The 23,415-nt window shown below is 34.6% G+C and overlaps 1 protein-coding gene across 1 annotated transcript in view; it reads left to right on the plus strand.

Moving 5' to 3' along the window:
• Tusc3 (tumor suppressor candidate 3) overlaps positions 1–23,415 on the plus strand; it is a 169,668-nt gene that overhangs the window by 103,724 nt on the left and 42,529 nt on the right. The window contains exons 5-6 of the mRNA XM_042701903.1: positions 237–377; positions 9,011–9,100. Coding sequence (XP_042557837.1) covers positions 237–377; positions 9,011–9,100 — 231 coding nt within the window. The remainder of the gene's footprint in view (positions 1–236; positions 378–9,010; positions 9,101–23,415) is intronic.

Below are 23,415 nucleotides of genomic sequence, written 5' to 3' on the forward strand. Positions count from 1 at the left end.
TATGCATGAGGCTGAGATCATGTGTCAGAGTTCAAAGCCAGCCTGGTCAGAAAAGTTGATGAGATTCCATCTCAGTTATCCAACCAACAATTAAGCTGGAGGCATGCCTCAAGTGAGTAAGTAAGCCAAGTCAAAGCATAAGCCTCTGAATTCAAAGCTGCTACTAGCATATGAAAACAGAAAGGATAAAAAAGTATTTATCTTTTATTATGTAAATTTTCATTGCATTTTTGCAGATTCGGGTTTTCAGACCGCCCAACTACTCTGGCACCATTGCTTTGGCCCTGTTGGTGTCACTTGTTGGTGGCTTACTCTATTTAAGAAGAAACAACTTGGAGTTCATCTATAACAAGACTGGGTGGGCCATGGTGTCACTGGTATGTTATCTAATTATCCTTCTTTTTGCTTTCTTCAGATTATAGTGGAAGTTTTAATATTATTAACAGAAATAGCCAGATCATTATCATAGTAGAAATCAGTCTAAATGATAAGAATCAACTTTTCATAACTGGGCTGATAAAAATTTACTATCAGTTGAAATTATTCCATCTTCCTTCATTTTATTAAAATATGATGTACTTCATTTCTTGGCACGTTACAAATGGTAAATAAACGTATGTTCAATGTATTTAGAAATATGAGCTGGGTGCTGGTGGCTCATGCATGGTATTATTATATACATAGGAGGCTGAGCATTGTGGTTTGAAGCCAGCCCAGGAAGGAAAGTGTGTGAGACTCCAAAAACTATTCCAAAGAAGCTAAAGTAGGGAGGTGTGGCCCAAGAGGTAGAATGTTAGCTTTGAACAAACAAGCTGAATGAACATTACCCAGGCTGTGAGTTCAAGCTCCAAGACCAGTACACACACACTCCTCCAAAAACCAAAACCTCCACCTGGTGCCAGTGGCTCACGCCTGTAATCCTATCTCTTCAGTAGACTGAGACTGAGATTTGAGGATCGTGGTTCAAAGCCAGTCTGGGCAGAAAAGTTCATGACACTCTTCAATTAATCCCAGAAAAAAAAAAAAAAGCAACCAGAAGTGGCATTGTGGCTCAAGTGGTAGAGTGCTAGCCTTGAGCAAAAGGAACTCAGGGGCAGTGCCCAGGCCCAGAGTTCAAGCACAAGGACTGGCACGAAAAAATCAAAACAAAAAACAACAAAAAAAAACAACAAAAGTTTAAAAAGTGATGTTCTTTAGTTCTTGGCATATTACAAATGGTAAATTTATGCTGCATATATTAAGAAATATAGTAAGACTAAAAGAACTAATAGTTTATAGAATAGTTTTCAAAAAGTAGAGATTTAGAAATGAGCTCCTACAGTATTTTCTTCACCAATTACTTCTTGTGTCTACCGTATACCTGGTATTTGTTAGGTTTTGAGGGTATGTAATGAATTCCTTCTGCATGCACAAATTTACCAATAGAAACAAATAGGTGTAAGGTACAGGCTAAGAGGGAGAAAAGCAGGGAGAACTATAGGAATGCAGAAGAAAGATACCTAACTGAGAGCAAAGGCAATCAAGATAGGCATCCCAGAGTGTGACAGCAGTGAATTTGGAAAAAGCAAATGAAATTCTTTAGTTGTTACAGCCAAGAAAGACGTACATAATGATACTGGAGAGAAGAGATGGACTCTTGTCCATAGTGTGAAGGGATATGGCTTTTATCCCACTGGTACAAGGAAGTCATCAAAATATTCCATAGGAAAAAAGCATCATTGCATTTATGTATAAAAATCACTCTAGTAGCAGTGAGCAGTTGATAGAAAGGGGCAATTTGGGCCTATGGAAGACTAGGATATTACAAGAATCCAGCTGAACACGATCTATTTTGGTTTCTTCAAAAATATTTTTCTTCTCAATGACTTAAGATCATACTAAATTTTGTAATTTAGCTAACAAAATGAGGTATATTCATATGAATAAATACCTTCAGACTGAGAAGGCAGCTGCATATATTAAATAAAATATTAGTGCTTTGTGTGTATATATAATTTGTTTATATTTATATTATGCAAATAGACTCAACAATGAAACAAATTTCCAGATGTTATTTTTCTTTTTTTCTTTTTTAACTATTTTGAAAGATACATGACATTTTTTCTTTTCAACAATTTTGAGAGATACATAACGGTAAAGCAGAAAATTATAATATTGTGTTAATGAATCTGAGTTTATATACCTATTTATATGACGCCGTAGACTTAAGTCAGATGTGAGCACTAACATCATGTTCAAAATGGTATCTGATTAGCTATGGGTTGGCAATTAGTTTTCCTTGTTGTGAATTTAGTGTAAGTCGAAACTTGTAAGTGCAAAGTCATACAGACAGTTTTCTAGGAGATACACTCTGATTGAAGAGTAGATAAGGGTTTGGTTAAAGTTAAAACACAGGGGAAATTCTTCAGGATTATTTTCTTTCAAATCTTTGCTACTTCATTTTTATTTAGTTGTACCAGAATCCCTAGCAGTCCTGAAGTGGCAGCAGTTGGGGCAATGAACATAGCTGGTCTATTATCTGCCCACAGTTTTGAAAGATAGGGGCGAAGAGTAAAAGGAAGCACAGGCAGCTGTGAGGTATGGGACAGGGACCACTTTCAGCACAGCCTAGGCTTCTGTAGGGCAAGCACCTGGGAAATTGCAATAAGATGTTTAGATTCCATTCCTCTGCTTGGTGCTGTTTGAGACCATAGAGTTTTTAGATGGTGCCTGGTTGTTACCATGGCACCATTTTCCAGCTGGTCCATGTTTGAGAGAGGAATCACTACCACCACCACCATCGCCACAGCATGGAGCTCTGACTGAGCATATGTCTGAGCTTATACATGTATGAGGGCCTGTCTTCCAGAACATGGAAATGGCACTGGCACAGCAGCCACATCCATAAAAGGGAGTTGGATTTCTAAGTTCCCTTGAGGCCTTTAGAGACAAGCAATGATCCAAATAGGATAATATATAGAAGAGAATGCCAGCACCCAGGAGTACATCACAATGGCCTATAGCCAATCTTATGAATACATGAGCAGATATTCTAAAAAAATAGTCAAGTAAATTCAGTACTATGTACAATGCCAAGTGTTTGGTTGTAGGAAAGGTTAAGCATTAGGGAAGATATAAATTAAGTGTAAACCAGTGTATTAGATGTATAAAAGAGAAATATTATTGATTATGAGTATGCCTAGAGGCGATATAATTAGCTATCCATCATGATTCTTAAAGTTTTATAAAGTTTAACAAGCAACAAATTGAAGAGAACGTTCTTAGGTAAAATATAAAAATTCATAAAAGATATTGCAGTAGTGATAATGTAGAATGATACCTATTATTTCTTACTATTCTTCATCTCATAGAATTAAGGTATAGATTAGAAAAAAGTATAGGGAATAAAAATTGTTAATGAAGAAGCATGTGTTATTCCTAACTTATGATATGATCTGCTTATGGTATACTTGTCTGCATAGAAAATTCACGATCTATGAGCAACAATTAAAAATAATAGAGTTCAGTGATTTTTTTTCCCCTGAATTTTTTGACATTAGCCAAAAATTATTTAGAGTTCTTATATAATATACACTCCTTTTCCATCTGCTTTCCCTCCTTCACTCTTTCTCCTGATCTCCTCCACACCTCTTTTTTTATTTTTTAATTTTCTTTCTTTTTTAGATTAGATGTGAAACATTTTCCCCAAACTAAATTTTTTTCTCACGCGAGTCTATTGTTAAAATCATAGTTGTGACTGAAGTAGACATGAAACACACCTACCCGCTGGGGAGATTTAGGAACTGAGGAGCTCATTAAAACAAAACAGAATAGAACAAAACCCAAACAAATAAACAGGAAAAAAGGATGTTTGGAGAATGGAGGCATCTTAAGGCCAGTAGTGTATTTTAGCTCACCAAAGGATTATGGAAACCTAGGAATGAGTTAGATATCAAGTGGCCTTGTTTTCAGTTCAGGGTTTGTTGAATGCTAACCTATTTTATACTAGAAGTAAGTATGTCCTTTGTACCGTGAGGTAGAGATTTCTATCAGGTTTTTGTGTGTGTCTCCCTAATGTTCAGAATTGTGTTTGGCCGGTGGAAAGAGCTTGTTAAGTTTTTGTTGAATAACTGTAAGTTTAATGGGTGTATACATACAATTTGGTTTAAGGAAATTTTAAAATAAGGTGTTCATTTTCACTATTATTTAAAATACTTTTTTTCTTAGAAATACCAATTTATGCTATTACATTTTGATGGGTTTTAGAATAACAATTAGGTGTTTGAAAATATATACTCAGAACTGTGGAGAACCACATGAAGATGTAAAGTAGGACACAATAAAAGGAGAAGGGCATGAGCCCTGCCCTCAGGAGCCTTATCTGTGTACTGAGGATGGGGAAACCAGATTTGTGCAACAGTAAGATACCAGTATTCTGGTTAACATGTACTTAGAAATCTTGGTTTTCCATCTTCATTATAACAATGTAGCTATTAGTATGTGTCTCAAAGAAAATGTAAATCTAGAAACTAAAGTATCTTCAAAGGGACTAACTAAACTAACAGCAGCAAATAATCTTGAAAGGCTTGTTCACTGGTGCCTTTTCCAAGATTGCTTTTTTTAGTATTTGTTTTACTGTCATTTTTTTTTTCTGAAGAAAATACTCAAAAAGAACATCTTTTGCATTTCATGAGTCTGATTCTATGAGGAAATAAGCCAGTTTGAGCAGAAACTTTACAAGTCTTCAGTATTAGGACATTTAGTGAGGAGGTATGTTTGAAAACTATAAGCATGCTTCACTAATTGGTTTAGAGGAGAGTAGGGAGAGGTAAGTGGGAGAAAATGAGGGATGGAGAAAAAGTGGTTAAAAACAAATGTACTCATGACTTTATGTAACTGTAACCTCCTGCTCATCACCTTTTCAATAAAGATTAATTTAAAAAAAACTGTAAGCAGAAAGCTTCTAAAAATATGGTACATATTTTATAATCTTGTGAATTAAAAATTACAATATGACTACCTAGGAGACTTATATCTGAGGATTAGAGCAGAAGCCAGGACAGAGAAAAGTTTGTGAAACATGAAAAGTCCAGAAGTGGCAGTGTGGCTCAAATGGTACAGCACCAGACTTCAGCACAAAATACTAAAGGACAGCACACAGGTTCTGAGTTTTAGCTTCTGATCAGAAATACCTGTATTTGTCTCATAGACAAAATTTCAGATACTTCAAAAACTATTGTGATTTATCAGCTACATGCCTAATTGAAGTAAATTATATTTTTATTAGATAATTAAAAATGAAGATTTGTTTTCATCCTATGTAGATTTATCGACTTTCTCCCACCACTGCATTTGAAACATGAATCTCTTGGGCTTTGTGGACTGCTGTATTATCATTAATATTATTGTAATTTTTTATTATAAAGGTCATGTACAGAAGGGTTATAGTTATATAAGTCAGGTAAAGAATTCATTCTTAATTTTTTAAAATAATTTTTCCAGTGCAGTCTTTATTTTTATTGTAAAAGTGATATACAGAGGGGTTCCAGTTACATAAGTCAGGTAGTGAGGACATTTTTTTTTTAAGTGTCACCTCTTTCCTTGTTTTCTCCCAGGGTTTTCCCTAACTCCCCCATGCTGCAAGTTGTATAGTTCATTTTGAACATAGGGTCTAATGAGTATCACTGCTGAACTAGATTGCCCTTTATCTCACCATTTCTGTATTATTTGAATGGTTTCTACTTACATATAAGATTAATACCCCCACTTGTGTACTAGATTATTCTCAGTTATTCAGTACCAGTGCTCCAACAATTCTCCCCTCTTTCAATGTTATCATAAAATTTTCCCTTAAAATATAGTTATTGAACATTATTAGCAATAGAAACATCCTAAAATAATGTAACGCTAGTTTTCTTACTTATTTGATCACTTTTGTGACACAGCTCCTTGAAGTAGTTGTCTTATTCTTGATTCTTTTCTCCTAAAGCTCTGCTGTTTCATTGAGAATGCTTTTGTTCAGGGTCCAACTATTTTCAAGGAAACTAAATCCAGTGTTAATTTCAAATCATCTAATTCCTCCTGGATATTTACAACTCTTCACTTACCTTCTAATTTGCCACACTTGGCATTTTCCTATTTGGCACTTTTGAATCTATTTCCGTACTATACCTCTCAATGTGAAATGATGAAATTTCTTTTCTCTGAATTTACTTCCTTGTACTTTAAGGCTTTATGTACTTTCTGTTGAAGTCACATATCCCTAAACTTGGAATGATAACAATGTAGCTACTAATGTTATTTCAGCATGCAAATCTACCAGGGCATTTCATAATCGACAGATAGGAAGAGAAAAAAAACAAAACCCTGAAATTTTAGGCCACAGGCATGGTTTTTCTATAGTCATTTACTAATACCCCTTTTTTTTTTTGGTGGTGGTGGTAGTGTTTTTTTTAAATTTTGTTTTACAAATGAAAAATTTTATAATTGTTCTTTGTCACTTATACTCTATTTTGCTATTTACAGATGTGGGAGAAAACTGGATTAACAATAAATGATATTATATATCATGATATTAAGAGTATATTACTCATGTAATTGACTACTATGTGAGTACTTTTACTTAGTTTTTAAGTTAGCCACTTATAATTCAGTAGCTTACAAAGATGGATTCAAATACTAATAGTACAGAAAAGAAACTGAAGCTCAGACTAATGTACTTGCCTCAAATCTCTAAGTACTGAAAGTAGGCCTGAAACTCAAATATTAGAACTTAAGTGTGTCTATGTTTAATTTCTTTTTGTTTTGTTTTGTTTATTGTTGATCATGGGGCTTGAACTCGGTCTAGGCACTGCCCCTCAGCTCTTCAGCTCAAGGCTAGTGCTCTACCACTTAAGCCACAGTGCCACTTCTGGTTTTCTGAGTGGTTTATTGGAGATAAGAGTCTTACAGCCTTTTCTGCCTGAGCTGGCTTTGAACCATGATCCTCAGATCTCAGCCTCCTGAGTAGCTAGGATTACAGGCCTGAGCCACGGCAACCCAGATTATGTTCAATTTCTGTAATAGGCATCTTCTCACAGAAAGCACGCCAGATATAGGTCTTGAGATTGTGGAAATATTTTAATGTACTAGATATTCTAGTATCTGTATATGGCCTGTCCACCCTATGGAAATTGAGATTTCTCTGGTTGCTTTGTGTGTGAGCATTCTTTAGCTTTGGCAGCTGCTATCTACTAAGTCCTCTTTTCTCTTTTTTTGACAGTCGTAGAACATTCAGTACCTGAGTGCTGTCCTTGAGCTTCTTTTTGCTCAAGGCTAGTGCTCTTAACACTTGAACCACAGTGCCCCTTCCACTTTTTCTGAATAGTTTATTGGAGATAAGAGTCTCATGGACTTTCTTGCCTGGGCTAGCTTGGAACTGTAATCCTCCAGTTGTAGCCTTCTTAGTAGTTAGGATTACAGTGTGAGCCGCTGGCACTCAGCTGTGTCTTTCTTTAGATAGAATATACCATCTTTCCAACTCTGTTATGTCTATCCCAGTTCTGTGCAGACCATTTTTGAATCCACTTGAGGAGTTCCTTCAGAGTTCCTTCCTAGGCCTTCATTGTATCCTACCTGTTGTGCTGGAGATGTCATATCTATTTTCTTGATAAGAGAAATAAACAGTGTATTGTCAGTTCTCAAATTGGTTGATTTTTTTTCCCCTTGACTTTTTGTCATTTTATAATATATGGAAGTATCTCATAACAATCTTACCAGGGAACTTTTTTTCTAATGAGTGTATTGAAAGTAGTTACTCTACTTAAAATCTAAGCTCAGGCTTTATTACCAGCATCCTTTCCCCCTTTATATGCCTTTCTCATTGATGTATATCATTGGTTTGATCCACAGCTACCTAGTGGCTCAAAACAAAAACCAGAAACTCTGACCCCAGCACTTGGGAGACTGAGACAGGAGAATCATGAGTTTGAGCTTGCATATAGGCCAGCCTATACTACATTCATAGCAAGACTGTCTCAAAAAATAGAAATGAGCCAGGAGCATTGGCTCATACCCATAATCCTAGTTACTCAGGAGTTAAGTTACAGTGATTGGGTTGTAACTTTTGTTTCAAACCCTCTACAATCCTCTCTGCTAATACCTTGAATCTTCAAGATTAGTTTCAAAATACACTTCTTTCGTTAGTGGGTAGTTAACATCTTTTTATGGTTTCTTCCATTTCTACACATCTGACTTAACTGTTACGTGCTTTGCTGAAAACATTTCAGTACTTACAAGAATATAAGTAAGCTATGAATACAGGCTTTTGGTGATTCATAGTACTGTTGAAGTTTAAAGGATCTGGATAATTACCATGTTTTCATCTGTCCTTGGTTTTGGCAAGGGGCGGTATTGGGTTTTTGAAGAGGTCTCATGTGTGCTAGGCTTGTGCTTTATCACTTGGGCTATACCTTCAGCTTTTGTCTATGCTTTTGTCTGGCTTAGGTAGGCACATGATATCATGTTTCCATGCCAGCTACTTCACACATTATCCAATTTAGTCATTAGAATTCTCCACAGCAAAGTATGTATCTTAGTTTATATATATATGGAATTTGATATGGCAGAGGAAAGAAGAATTTACCCAACATAAAAATTTCTTAATAAGATAGATGATTCTTTTTTTTTAAGTTTTGTGATGAATATTGTTGTTAGTGTGTGTGTGTGCATGTGTGTGCTTGTGTGCCTTTGTGCCAATCCTGGAGCTTGAATTTGACCTGAGCACTTCCCCTGAGTTTCTTCTTTCAAGGCTAGCACTCTATCACTTGAGCCACAGTTCTACTTCTGGTGCTTTTTGTAGTTAATTGGAGGTAAGTGTCTAGTAGGTGTTCCTGCCCAGGTTGGCTATGAATCATGATCCTTAGATCTCACCCTCCTGAGTAGCTCGAATTACAGGCGTGAGCTGCTGGCACCTATCTCCCATTATTTCTTTAAATGCATTTTCCTGCTATTCTCTGACTTACATATTGAAACATTGTACCCTGGTTTTCAGTGTATAGTCTTTGCTATGACGTCTGGACAGATGTGGAATCATATTCGTGGACCTCCATATGCTCATAAGAACCCACACAATGGACAAGTGGTAAGTGCATTCCTAACCATCAATATCATGATCTTCAAACCTCCCTAATAAAGTTATTTTTAGGATTTAGTAAAAAAGGATTCTATTCATAATGAAGCATCAATATCATTTACTGCCTCTGTCACATATGTACACATACACAAAACAATCTATTGCTTAACATGGCAAGGAATGTTTAAATAGCAATCCATTAACAGTTTATTTACCATAAACAAGTATACATAGGAAAATCACCTCTCAGCCAGGCACTGGTGGCTAATGCCTATAATCCTAGCTAGAAAGGAGGCTGAAGTCTGAGAATTGTGTTTCAAAGCCAACCCAGGCAGAAAAGTCCTTGTGAGACTCCTAGCTCCAATTAACCACTCAGAAACTAGAAGTGGAGCTGTGCTCAAAATGGTAGAGCACAGGAACAGCACCCAGACCCTAAGTTCAAGCCCTGCAACCACACACACATACACACACACACACACACACACACATACACACACACACCTCTTTCAACTATTTATAAATAGTTCTGGCATAATATATAGTGCTACAGGAGAAAATAGGAACAGTTTATAGTCAGTTTCCCATTGATGTTAAATTTAACTTATTTCAATAGTTAAAATATCATTAAGAAACAGGTTTCATTGCTTTTGAATATTAGTAATCTTTGTTATAAAATTAAAATAAGAATAATGTATTTTTAATTAGTAGCAGAATTTACATTAGTAACTTCTTAATTTGTCTCATTTAAATTTGTCTTCCCTTCCTTTGGGTAGGTAAAAAATACTGAGGTAGATGAGTATTTGAGGAATATATAGGTATTAGCTTTTGGAGTTGAAAATAACATGAAACTATGCTTTGCTTTAACTTTTTTTACTTTATTGATCTTGAGAGAATAAGGATTTCCCTCAAATACAAATCACCATACTGTTACCAATAATCACTTCATAACCAACCTTACTTCATAGATTTTTACATCTTATTCGTTTTACCTCCTGTTACATTTATTTGAAAGAAGTGTTCAGCATCATTTCATGCATAAATATACCAATTGCTATTGAAATTCCTTGATAACTGTCATGCTTTAGAGACTATTTGCATATTACCATAAATAGTTATTCACACTACTTAGGCAACAATTTGGTCTCATATTTAGGAACATTTTCAGATTTCAATATATAGTAAGGGTATGGAGTCAGTGTTTAATTCAGTATAAATAGCTGTCATAGTAAATCAGACTGAATTTTTCATGTTTTTCAAGTGTCATTACCCACAAGGAAAAATAATTTCTGAATACCTTCATTATTCAAAATCAAGTTATTTTAAAGGAAAAAAGTAATCAGAGAACAATAAAATGTTCTTTCGCTTTAAGTTTTCACATAAATGCTGCCTTCCCAATGATCTCCCTGTTTGCAAGGTGCAGCCCTCTACTAAGTCATTCTCAGATTCCCATCCTATCTCCCTTTCCTTTAGTTTTTCTCTATACTACTAATAATTTTATGATTATAATTTATGGATGCTGGGTTTTTTTGTGTGTATCTTTTACCATGATTCCAGTAATACACAAGCCCTTGTAATACTTTTCTAATTTAAGATGTTATGTTTCTCTTATAAAAAGAAGAAACCAACACAAAGATTTGATCAAGTTTTTTTGCTATTTTTTAAAAGTGGAAATTTAGAAAGTCTTATACATTTTTTATTACTGATTATATCTTATTGTTCTAAGACAGTGTTCTTTAGGGAAAAAGTAATATGTTTATCATCATTTGTACTTCATTAAAGTACAAGAAAAATAGATTAATATTAAATACATTAACAAGTCACAGTAATCTGTTTTCTTAACTATTTTACTCAGTACTTTGGTGTTGAGCTCTGGCCCCATACATGCATTATAATAGAAAAAGCTCTGGTGAAGTTTGTTCTGATAATTACCACCACTCCAAAAGTTATCTATTGATTACTGTACACATGTCACGCACAAGATGAGGATTTATAGGTGAATATTCCTAAAAGCATGCTTTAATTATAATTACAATGCTGTCAGCTTTGTGGTTCAGTTACCATTTTAGTTGCAAATCATAAAAAGCGAATAATTTTTTGTCTACTGTAATTTCCTTTTCAACTTTTTCCTTTGGTACTTATCAAAGAAGAAAAAAAACTTTGTTATCCTGTATATTCTGCTTATTGCTTCCTAAATATGTATTTATTATTCTACTTTTATCTTTAGATATTCTACTTTTATCTTCATAAACCATCTTATCTGCCATTCCTCTGAAAGGAATTACTGCTTATACAGTCTTTTTCCTTTCCTTATTTGTTAATTTAAGAGTTTATCTGTTAGGTATTTTAACCTTTCTTTTAATGTAATAGTTGACATTTTATATGCTGTTAGTGAAATATTTAAACCTAGTTTATCTAACCTGTTTTTCATATGTACAATTGTATTCATATGGTCTACAGGCAGGATGCTGTTACAGTGCACTTGTATATGGAATTTTTTTAAAGTTGGAATTTCATCCTCAACATGTCATTGTTAATTCAGCATGAAATAGTAGGATCCTTAATGTGAAAGGAACATTTATCTTAAAGTTGAGATTATAAAGATTTTCTTATTTGGGAAAATTTATCCCGTCCTGCGAGGTACTTGAAACATTAAAGCCCACAATAAGAAAATAAACATTCTTTATATTTTAAAAAATGGTCTAAGAGTCACACTGAAAGCTATTGAACGCTAGACTGGGGGATGGGAAAAAAGCAATAGGAGGTATTTCGGTTAAAATATAAAATACGCACATAAGAAATGCCATGGTGAAACCACTAGCTACAATTAATATACACTAAATAAAGAACGACAGGAAAGTAAAGCCAGCTCTCTTGGGGGGTGTATATCATCAGAAGTGGGAGGGTGAATTTATAGAATTGATGATTATGAGCAAAGTACTTTAGCTGAAAATAGAATGATAAACGTTGAAAGCTGTGGTACTAGTTTTACAAAGGAGGAGGGCTGTAAGAGTGATAGCAGAGTGACGGCGATGGGGTGCATGTGTTGAAATGCCAAATGAAACTGAGGTGTGCATAGTTAATGTGTACTGCTGATAATCTCAGTTAAGGAAAACCTTTTGTTTTATACATTTTGCAACTGTATTTCTTATCACCTCAAAAAATTTAGAGAAGCTGAGATCATGAAAGTGCTGCATAGAATAGTGGTTACAAAATGACAAAAGTTGTAAGTTCTGACATTCTTTGTTGTTCAGTAAGATGGAGATAATTGACAATACATATTATTTTACAATAACTGCAAGGGAAGATTTTGAATCTTCTTACCAAAAAGAAATGGTAAGTGTTTTACATGGTAGATATGGTTAATATTCTGATTTGATTATGATACAGTATACACATGAATTAGTGTATTACTCTAGGCCATAAATACAATCAGTAATTTACCAATTAATAAAAATTCAAAAAGAATAAATAGTGATACAGGTGGACCCACTGCAACAATGAGATGTACAAGTCGTTATGTTGAAAAACTTAACTCATTATCTTGCCCATGTAATTGTAACCCTTCTGTACAGTATTCTCACAATAAAAAAAAAAGAATTGTAGAAATAATGAAACTTGTCTATACGCAGAATGTTTTAAAAGCTCAATTTCATCCCATAGAGATCATTACTTTATATTTATAAACTTCTATTATATTTGAGTCAGTTATTAGATGAAGATATCAGTTGCTGCATGAGGTAGATGAAGCCTTTAAAAACATCTATTCCATCATGCAAAGATGGGAGAAAGTTGCTCAGTACTATGCAGCTTGTTCTTACTTTGCATCTCACTGTACTTGATGAAAATTTTCCTTCCAAATTTTTGTATGTACTAGGTCAGCATATCCTGAAAAAGAAAATTGGTTTAAGTTTCATTTTAATGAATTGATTTGCATAATAATGTGTTTCCATAATGTGGAAACAAACTAGAACATTAACTTTGCTTTATGAAATGAAATGCATGCTGCTAAAGAATTTTTACTTGAAACAGTAATTGTCTATTAAAATGAGAATAGTAAATGTTTTCCTTTAAATAGATGTATTTAAATTTCACAGAACAACTTAAACATGTTTGAGACTTCATTTTCTTTTTGTTAGCTTATAATAATTATATGGGGAGGGAAGCTTATTTTGACATTTCCATCCCCTTTCCTGCCTTTTCATTTCTAAAAGAATTTTAACAGATTTATTGTTCTATCTTTATACAAGCAGATAATCTACTTTGACCATATGCATCTTCTTTTTTCATCTTTATTGGCTTAATATTGTGATTTCATATTTTATAATATAATTGAATAGCTGTGTGTCACAGTGTGTTTTATGCTGTTACAAGAGAATATTAGACACTAGATAATTTGTGAATGAAATTTATTTCTCACAATTGTAGAAGCTAGGAAGTCAAAACATGTCAGCATTTGGTGAGAACTTTGTTGCTGATGAGAAGACAAGACAGCCAAAGCCATACAATCTGGCTACAATGATTGATCATGAGGATTGATCATGTAAACAGTATTAATCCATTTAGAAGTTAGCATTACTCATGGCTTAATTGCCTCTTAAAGGACTCATTTTCATACAGTTTTAATGACAATTAGGCCTAGATAGGAGTTTGAGAGGGGACAAATAATCAAAGCACAGTATTATTACACTTTAAAATTTCAAACTCATTTATAAGAAACTGTTGTGCACAAAAAGATGTCTATTCTAATTTTTGTATACTTACTCAAGATGATTGATGTACGTATGTTTTATTTATATCAGCATTTTATTTGGGCCAAAAATTTATGTTGAAATTGTTATTTTAATGTATTTTAATTTTACTTTAGTAAGTGCACTTTTGTAAATGCTTTCCATTTTCACAATCTGGTTCCCAATGCTTTCATGAAATAATTTTTTTCTTTCTCTGAAGTCACACTTCTGAGTGATGTTACTTTGTGTCAAAATTTTTATATTTTTGCTTTCCCCCTTCCTTTATTTGTAATAAGAAAATTTCCTGTGATGTCTACCACCTTTAACCCATTTTAAGTGCATAGTAAATATTGCTAACAAAAATAAGATATGTTTCGTATCTTCCAGATGTAATTGACTTGCCATTATATTTATGGAGTCTTGCATTTTTATTTATAAGATATACCTTTTGAGGTCATTTTTCATCATTTCATGCCTCTTTTTAAAAAAAGTATTGTAAAGTTGATGAACAGGGGTTACAGTTACATAACTAAGGTAATGAGTACATTTCTTGTTGAACATTGTTATCCCCTCCCTCATTTTTCTCTCATTTTCCCTGCACACCTCTTCCCCCCTAAGTTGTAAAGTTCATTTCCACAATAGTGTCTTGTGAGTATTGCTGTTGCATTGGTTTACCTTTTGTCATGTCTCACTATTTTGTTATTCCCCTTTCCTTCCCCAAATCATATAAATGTATATACAATACACAGGGTCCCGTTATGCCTCTTTTAGCAAACAATATTCTACTTTCTGTTTCTAGGTTGGATTACTTTTACGTGCCTTACTGCTATGCACTAATCCTTTTCCTTTATGATAAATTTTAAGCATTTTATCTAATATTTATTTGGACATTTATAGCACACCTTCGTACATGAAGTAACGTAGGGCCTCTCAGCTTCTATCCTCTATTCATTATATATATGCACTAAAATACACTTCGGCATTCCTCATGTTTAACATGTAAAGAACTCAAAATACATTACCCAATTCAAAGTAACAGAGAATGGACATTTATAAAAGAGAAATATGTAATATTCCCAGAGAATGTACTAGGACCAGAAATAGCAAGGTAGATGTAAGTGTAATTGAACACTTACCTTGATAAAAATTAGATAATTTGTTTGAAATATAAAGTTTCAAAACACATAATTAGTAATCACCACTGTTTGAACCTTGATGATAAAATCGAAAATTTTTGATAGAAATTGTAACAGGTTTCTGGACAATCTGTGAATCAAAGATGATACCTACCATTCTCTATACAGAAGGTGACTGCATATGAGTCTAAGAGGGTAGAGTGCAAAGCAGGATGATAGAGCCATTTGTATCGTAGTATGCATAGGACTGTAGATTTTTTTCTCTAGCCTAGGAAAAAAAGTATGAACACATATATGTATGTTATGTACAAGTACACTATACACAAATGCTTTATTTTTCAGTGATACACATGCAAATATACATATGTATATATATATATATATATATGTTTGTAGTTTATACATACACAAATATGGGGAAAAAGTCATGGTGTTACCTTACTTTTGAGGTCAGTAGGTTGGTACTGGGGCTTGAACTTAGAGCCTTGTTCGCATTTAGCTTTCTCTCTCAACTGGTGCTCTTGTAACTTGAGCCATATATCTATTCTGTTTTGCTAATAAATAAGACACATAGTCTTGCAGTTTTTGCCCTACAGTCCTCTTCCAGGTCTCAGTCTCTGAGTAGCTAAGTACATTCATTAGCCATCAGCACCTAGCCTTGTGCCATAATCTTCATGAACAGTTTAGAATAGACCTAAGAACTAATAACATCTTAGAAACAGAGATACAAATATAAGCCTTATATCTATCATTTATGTTCTAGATTTTTTTCCTAGTATCTTATTCTCCCAAATCATTTTCTGTCATAAGAAATTTTGCTCTAGGCTAGTGCTCTACCACTTGAATCACAGCTCCATTTCCGGTTTTCTGGTGGTTAATTAGAAATAAGCTTCTAATTTGAGTCCTTATCCTGTGGTTCTGCTTGTCTCAGACATGTACTAGTTATTGCAAACAAGGGAAACCATGGGACCTATGTTTCTTTGGACCTGGCTTACTTCACTTAATATGATTTTTTCCAAGTCTTTACATTTCCTAACAAATGAGGCAATGCCATTCTTTCTGATGGAGGCATAGAATTCCATTGTGTATATATACCACATTTTCTTGATCCATTCATCTACTGAGGGGCATCTGCCTTGGTTCCATATCTTAGCTATGGTAAATAATGTTGCAATAAACATAGTCGTGCTGGTAGCTTTAGTATGGTCTTGTTTTTGATCATTTGGGTAAATGCCCAAAAGTGGGATTGCTGGGTCATAGGGGAGCTCTATGTGGAGTCTTTTGAAGAACCTCCATACTACTTTCCAAAGTGGTTGAACAAGTTTACACTCCCACCAATAATGTTCTCTTCTGTCCACATCCCCTCCAGCATCTGTTGTTATTAGAGTTCTTGATTATAGCCATTCTAACAGGGGTGAGATGGTATCTCAATGTTGTTTTGATTTGCATTTCTTTTATGGCTAGGGAAGTTGAGCATTTCTTCATGTGTCTATTGACCATCCTTCTTTCCTCTTCAGTGAAGTTTCTTTTAAGCCTTTAGCCCTCTTATTTATTGGGCAGTTGTTTCTTTGAGGATTTGTTGGGGGTTTAATTTTTGAGTTCTAGGTATATTTTAGATATGAGACCCTTGTCTGTTTTATGGCTACTGAAGATCTTCTCCCAATCCTTGGGCTTTCAATGGATTTTCTGTATGCCAACAATAAGAAAAGTGTGGCTGAAATTAGGAAAGCAACTCCATTTGTAATAGCCCCACAAGAAAAAAAATACCTAGGAATTAACCAAAGAAGTGAAATACCTGTATGATGAAACTTTAAAAACCTGAAAAAGGAAATCAGAACAGAACTTAGAAAGTGGAAAAACCTCCCCTGCTCCTGGATAGGAAGGATTAACAATGTGAAAATGGCAATACATCCCAAGACTATCTACAAATTCAATGTGTTACCTATCAATATTCCAATCTCATTCTTCAAGGAAATAGAAGAGGCAATCCAAAAATTCTTATGGAACAATAAAAGACCCTGAACATCAAAAACGATCCTTAACAGAAAGAATAGTGCAGGAGGAATATCAATACCAAATTTCAAACTCTACTACAAAGCCGTAGTAAAACAGCTTGGTACTGGCACAAGTATATCACATTTTCTTGATCCATTCATCTAGTAAGGTATTTTGTGATGTTTTTTTTCCTCTAAAAACATTTTATAAAGGTAAAAGAACTGGTATTTTGAACCACGCTGACTCATTTATTGTTTAGTTGTATGTATTGAATGCTATCAGTACATATGATTTATATGTAAGTGGATGTTCTATGATAGTTTAATAGATATTTACATAAACATAATTTAAAGTGTAATATTTTTTACAAAAGGTATAAGAGAAAGTGCAGAAGACATTAGCACACAAAGACCTTTCTATGCTTTTGTACTGAAACTACAGGCAAAGAAAAACAGAATAGAAACAGAGTTGGGCTCATAAGCTTGTGGTCTTAAAAATATCATTTGGGGGCCATTGCTTTCTCTATTCTTCTGTAAAATGAACCTTAACACCAATTTTTAACTTGTAGTTTAGTATAAGAAAATCATAGGACAAGGATGGAGCACTTTCAGATAGCCCTTTGTCAAATTGGCTGCCAGAGTAGGGCCTGCAAGAGACTCAGTCCCGGGATGATGAGGAAGTGAGTGAAGCAGGATGCACGTAGGAGGGCAGGAGGGCAGCAGTCTAGAAAAGCTGGACTCTACTACATACACTTGTAAACGTTGAAAATACTTTTGTCTTCTTTTGTGTTGGGTTTTTCAAGGAAAATCATAAAGACAATCACTTGGAAGTAGTTCATTTTGGATGGGATTAGAGTGAGCAATTGAGTAATTGTGCTAGGAAGGGAGAGTAGCCCAGTAATTTATGTTATTTAGTCATTTATTCTATGTACCTTCAGAACTTAATTCTTCAGCAACTATATTCTCTCTGCAGGGAGATCTCTCAACTCCTTTGCAGATCATATATACCAACTTTCCTATCCAAAAGAAGAGAGAGCTGAGGAATTTATGTACCAGTAATCATCAATCATTTGTTGAACACTAGTCCCCCAGCAGTACTACTCTCTTGGCATCAGGAAACATCAGCTATCAAAGAAAGCCAACCAGGTCCTAGACATGGAAGTCAGGCTCTACTGCACAGAATTGCTAAGGTTCAGCAAATACCATCAGCCATTCATAGACACTGCGAACACGGCTCAGTTTCCAACATTATGGCAGTTTTCTGTTCTTTTTTTGTTCTTTTTTCTTTTTCTTTTTTTGCTGGTCGTGGGGCCTGACCTCTGTGCCTGGGCGCTGTCCCTCAGCTCTTCAGCTCAAGACTAGCGCTCTACCACTTGAGCCACAGCACCACTTCCAGCTTTTTCTGCTTATGTGGTACTAAGGAATCGAACCCAGGGCCTCATGCATGCAAGGCAAGCACTCTACCACTGAGCCATCTTCCCAGCCCAATTATGGCAGTTTTCTTTCCCTTTCTTTGTAGATTCCAAAGCAAAGGAAAACAGTATGTGAAAAGCCACATTTTCTGATATTTTTTTCTTTTTTATTGTCAAGGTGTTAATATTTTAAAGATGTTGCTCTGCAAAAATTGTCAAAAATAATACTTAAAATCACAAGTAGAGTTTAGCAACTCTACAGAGAGAAGTATAAAAATGCACACATCTTTAAGAACATCTGTCTTTTGTTTATCATGTTACTTTGTCTTTATTATACATGTTGACACTTCTTAAGTTCCACATAGAGGGATAATTTGCTTTCATAGGGAAGGTTTGTTATTGTTTTGTCAGTAAGGCCTGTGTTGTTCAACTATTTTTCAAAAGCAGTATCCATTGCAGTCGTCTGAGCCATCCATCCCTACTTCCCATTGATCATACTATCAGTGTACTCGTGAAGGCACACTGATCAGAAAAGCCCATCATTTGTCTATCAGTAGAATTTTATTTGTGCTTCGTATAGTATGTATTATATATAATTGATGTCTGAACTTCTTTACCTGAAATTATTTAATCGTCAAATTGGACTGAGCTAACTGGACAAGACAAAAAAAATACACATATGTTTTTGGGTCTTCATTTATTTCCTAGGTTTTGTAAAAATAAGAATTAGGTATAAGTTTGGTGTTTATTTTCATACTTTCACCTATTAACTGTGAGATAAAATATGCTTAGAAAAACCTGAAAATATTGTGCTTGCTTCAGCAGCACATATACTAAAATAGGAACGAAAAACCTGAAAATATTAACAAACTTCTACTTCATTAAACATAAATGTAAATGGAATACAGAGAATGTAAAGAAAATTAATAGTGCAGACAATACGGTGCTGTGCTGATTTGCAAGTTTCTTTGTTTTCACTATTAAGATGCTATGTAATGGCAGAAGTCAAGTGCTAATGGGCCACTTAACAGCATGAAAGTCATCACATAAACAATCATTACTGAGTAGCCAAAGGGTAGCTGTACAACTGTATGTTTATATGGGACATAAAAAATTTTTCTGTTAGAAAAGTTGTTTTAAAGAGAAATACATAAAATACAATAAAGCTTATACTTATTTTAAATTTCACTAAAAAGTGGTTCCTTTTTTTTTGTTGTTTAATTTTGAGAATACCATGCAGAGGAGTTACAATTACATGGGCAAGATAACGAGTACATTTCTTATCAAGCATTGTTGCCTCTTCTTTTTTTCCCCTTCCCATACTCCTCCCAATTCCCCCCACCTGGTCCTCCCCCCCCCCCCCCACCAAAGTTGTAAAGTTCATTTTTCAACATAACGACTTGTACATCTCATTGTTGCAATGGGTCCACCTGTATCCCTAGTTAAATAATTTGTTTTTGCCCTTCCCCTCCCCAAATTATACCAACATCAAATACAGGGAAAGCAGGGGTTATACCGTGGGGGAGGTATATACAAAGCAACATAGAATTCATCTTATAAATATGCTAGAAACAATTGCATGAAAGAAAAAAAAACATTTGAATACTGACTTTGGGGTTCATTACCCTAACATCAAATTATTTGACCGTTTCTGCTTGTCTCAGACATATACTAGTTATTGCAAATAAGGGAAACCATGGGATGTATGTTTCTTTGGGCCTGGATTACTTCACTTAATATAATTTTTTCCAAGTCTTTCCATTTCCTAACAAATAGGGCAATGTCATTCTTTCTGATGGAGGCATAGAATTCCATTACACACACACACACACACACACACACACACACACACACACACACACACACACACACACACACACACACACACACACACACACACACACCACATTTTCTTGATCAGTTCATCTACTGAGGGGCATCTGGGTTGGTTCCATATCTTAGCTATGGTAAATAAGGCTGCAATAAACATAGTTGTGCTGATAGCTTTAGTGTGGTCTTGTTTGTGAACATTTGGGTAAATGCCCAAAAGTGGGATTGCTGGGTCATAAGGGAGCTCTATGTGGAGTCTTTTAAGGAACCTCCATACTGCTCTCCAAAGTGGTTGAACAAGTTTATACTCCCACCAACAATGAAGTAAGGTTCCCTTCTGTCCACATCCCCTCCAGTATCTGTTGTTATTAGAGTTCTTGATTATAGCCATTCTAACTGGGGTGAAGTGGTATCTCAGTGTTGTTTTGATTTGCATTTCTTTTTTTCTTTTACTTTTTTTTTTTTTTTGTCTGTCGTGGGGCTTGAACTCTAGGCCTGGATACTATCCCTGAGCTCTTCAGCTCAAGGCTAGCATGCTACCACTTGAGCCATAGTGCCACTTCCAGCCTTTTTTTTTTTTTTTTTACTGTTTATGTGGTGCCCAGGGCCTCATGCATGGGAGGCAAGCACTCTACCACTGAGCCACCTTCCCAGCCCCTGATTTGCATTTCTTTTATGGCTAGAAAGGTTGAGCATTTCTTCATGTGTCTATTGGCCAACCTTCTTTTCTCTTCAGAGAAGTTTCTCTTTAAGTGTTTAGCCCACTATGACATGATCTTAGAATCCCATGGACTTCGCTCCCAAATTACTCAAATTGATTCAAAACTTTGGTAAAGTAGCAGAGTATAAAATTAACCCTCAAAAATCAATGGTTTTTTGGTATGCCAACAATGAGAAAAGTATGGCTGAATTTAGGAAAGCAACCCCATTTGTAATAGCCCCATAAAAATAAAATACCTAGCAATTAACTTAACCAAAGAAGTGAAGGACCTCTATGATGAAAACTTTAAAAACCTGAAAAAGGAAATCAAAACAGAACTTAGAAAGTGGCAAAAACTCCCATGCTCCTGGATTAGAAAAATCAACATCATGAAAATGGCAATACTTCCCAAGGCTATCTACAAATTCAGTGCGATACCTATTAATATTCCAACCTCATTCTTCAAAGAAATAGAAGAGGCAATCCAAAAATTCATATGGAACAATAAAAGACCCCAAATTGCTAAAATGATCCTTAACAGAAAGAACAGTGCTGGAGAAATATCAATACCAAATTTCAAACTCTACTACAAAGCCATAGTAATCAAAACAGCTTGTTACTGGCACAAGAATAGACCTCAGGGCCAATGGAATAGATTTGAAAACCCAGAAATGAACCTAAACACCTATAGCCATCTAATCTTTGATAAGGGAGCTAAAAAAAATAGAATGGAAGAAAGACAGCCTCTTCAGTAAATATCCTGGCAAAATTGGTTAACTAATTGTAGAAAACTAAAGCTAGATCCTTATATATCACCCTCCACCAGAATCAACTCCAAAAGGATCAAAGACCTCGGAGTCAAAGTAGACACTCTGAAAACATTACACGATGGATTAGTAGAAACCCTAGGTCTCCTTAGCACAGGCTGAAATGTTATTATTAGAGACCCAGAAACACAACAAATCAAAGAAAGGTTGTACAAATGGGATTGCATGAAGTTGCAGAGCTTCTGCATGGCAAAGGACATAGCTACCAAGATCAATAGAAATTGCACGGATTGGGAGAAGATCTTTACTAGTCATACAATGAACAAGGGTCTGAATTTTAACGTTTGTTTGAATATTCTTTTGGACTTGCCATACATAATCCAGAATTTTTCCACTGCACTGTAGTTCAGATATGAATAAAACTAAGTGCTATTTTCTTCATGCATGTGCAAAAGCATTTACTGCAAAATGATATACTGCTAATTTCATCTTGGATCCATCATTAATGAGGCACAATGGTCTTATATTTCTTGAATTTGCAACATGGTCATCCCTCAGATTTTGCACAAGTTAGATCTCTGAGGTACATATTAAAGGTATTGTAACCGTATTTTGGTTATAAGTTGAAAGCATTCTTAAAGATTTATTATTTGCCCTTTGATTTCTTGTTAACTAATTTTAATAAGTACATAAATTATGTTAAGTATCAGACACAATTGATGTTCTCATTTCCTGCTGTTTGTATTATTATAAAAAGTATTTGTTTTTATTCCTTCAGTGAAGGAGGACTATAATAGTCATAGCTCATAACATTCTTAGTAGATTTATTATAGTATATACGTTGTAGCAGGCATGTAAGTCAAGAACTATATAAACTTCAACTAAGTACTAATCTTTGTAGAAATTTAATTAAAACTCAGTGCAGTTTAAATATTGTCAACAAAGAGAATATTAACTTTATCTTGACATGTTTTTTAAAACATGGAGTAAACAAGGTCATAGCAACTGATTTACGAAATATACTGAAAACCTTAGAGGTTGGAACTGGGAACATTTTTCCTCATATATTCATTATTTTTCCATTTAGTAAATATTTGTTGATGGTCATTTTGTTAGGGATTTCATTTGCACAAGCAGTAAGAATATATCATCGAGTTCATAAATTAGTAAGGAGATATTGTATGGGTTAACCCAACATCTAAGGCTTTATTATCTTGATGCTTATTACATGCATGGTATTAGAATTGCTTTAGAATCTTGGCACTGTGGGGACTTTATTGTTGTGATGCTGCGTCTGGTTTCTTACAAGATTTGTTCAATATTCCTTTGTACTTTTATTTTTTTTCTAGCTGACTGGCTGTAGTAATATTGCTTACCATCATCTCTAGAAGTTATTTCTTTGCTCTGGGCCTTTTTCCACTTGGATTTATTTCTTCATTTCACTATTATTTATATGTTCTGTTGATCCTCAACTCTATCTTGAGTGCTAGCTTTGGAGAAAATTAATTGAAAAGCTATTATTACTATACTTACCTTATAACCATGCATTTCACAAATGTTAGATGTTAAATAAACAATAGCTAAATAAATGAGTGTTTCTTTGCAAGTGGAAATTTACATTATAATCCTCTCAAAAATTGAAGCAAATCTTAAAAAGATTTTCCCTTCAATACTTGTTTGTGCTTTATAATTAAACTATCAAGGAACATAAACATACATCAGAGAACTACAAATGAAAGAATGTCATTTAACATGCCA

The sequence above is a fragment of the Dipodomys spectabilis genome, unplaced genomic scaffold (genome assembly GCF_019054845.1).
Source record: "Dipodomys spectabilis isolate Male_0828 unplaced genomic scaffold, ASM1905484v1 ptg000009l, whole genome shotgun sequence".
Taxonomy (NCBI): Eukaryota; Metazoa; Chordata; class Mammalia; order Rodentia; family Heteromyidae; genus Dipodomys; species Dipodomys spectabilis.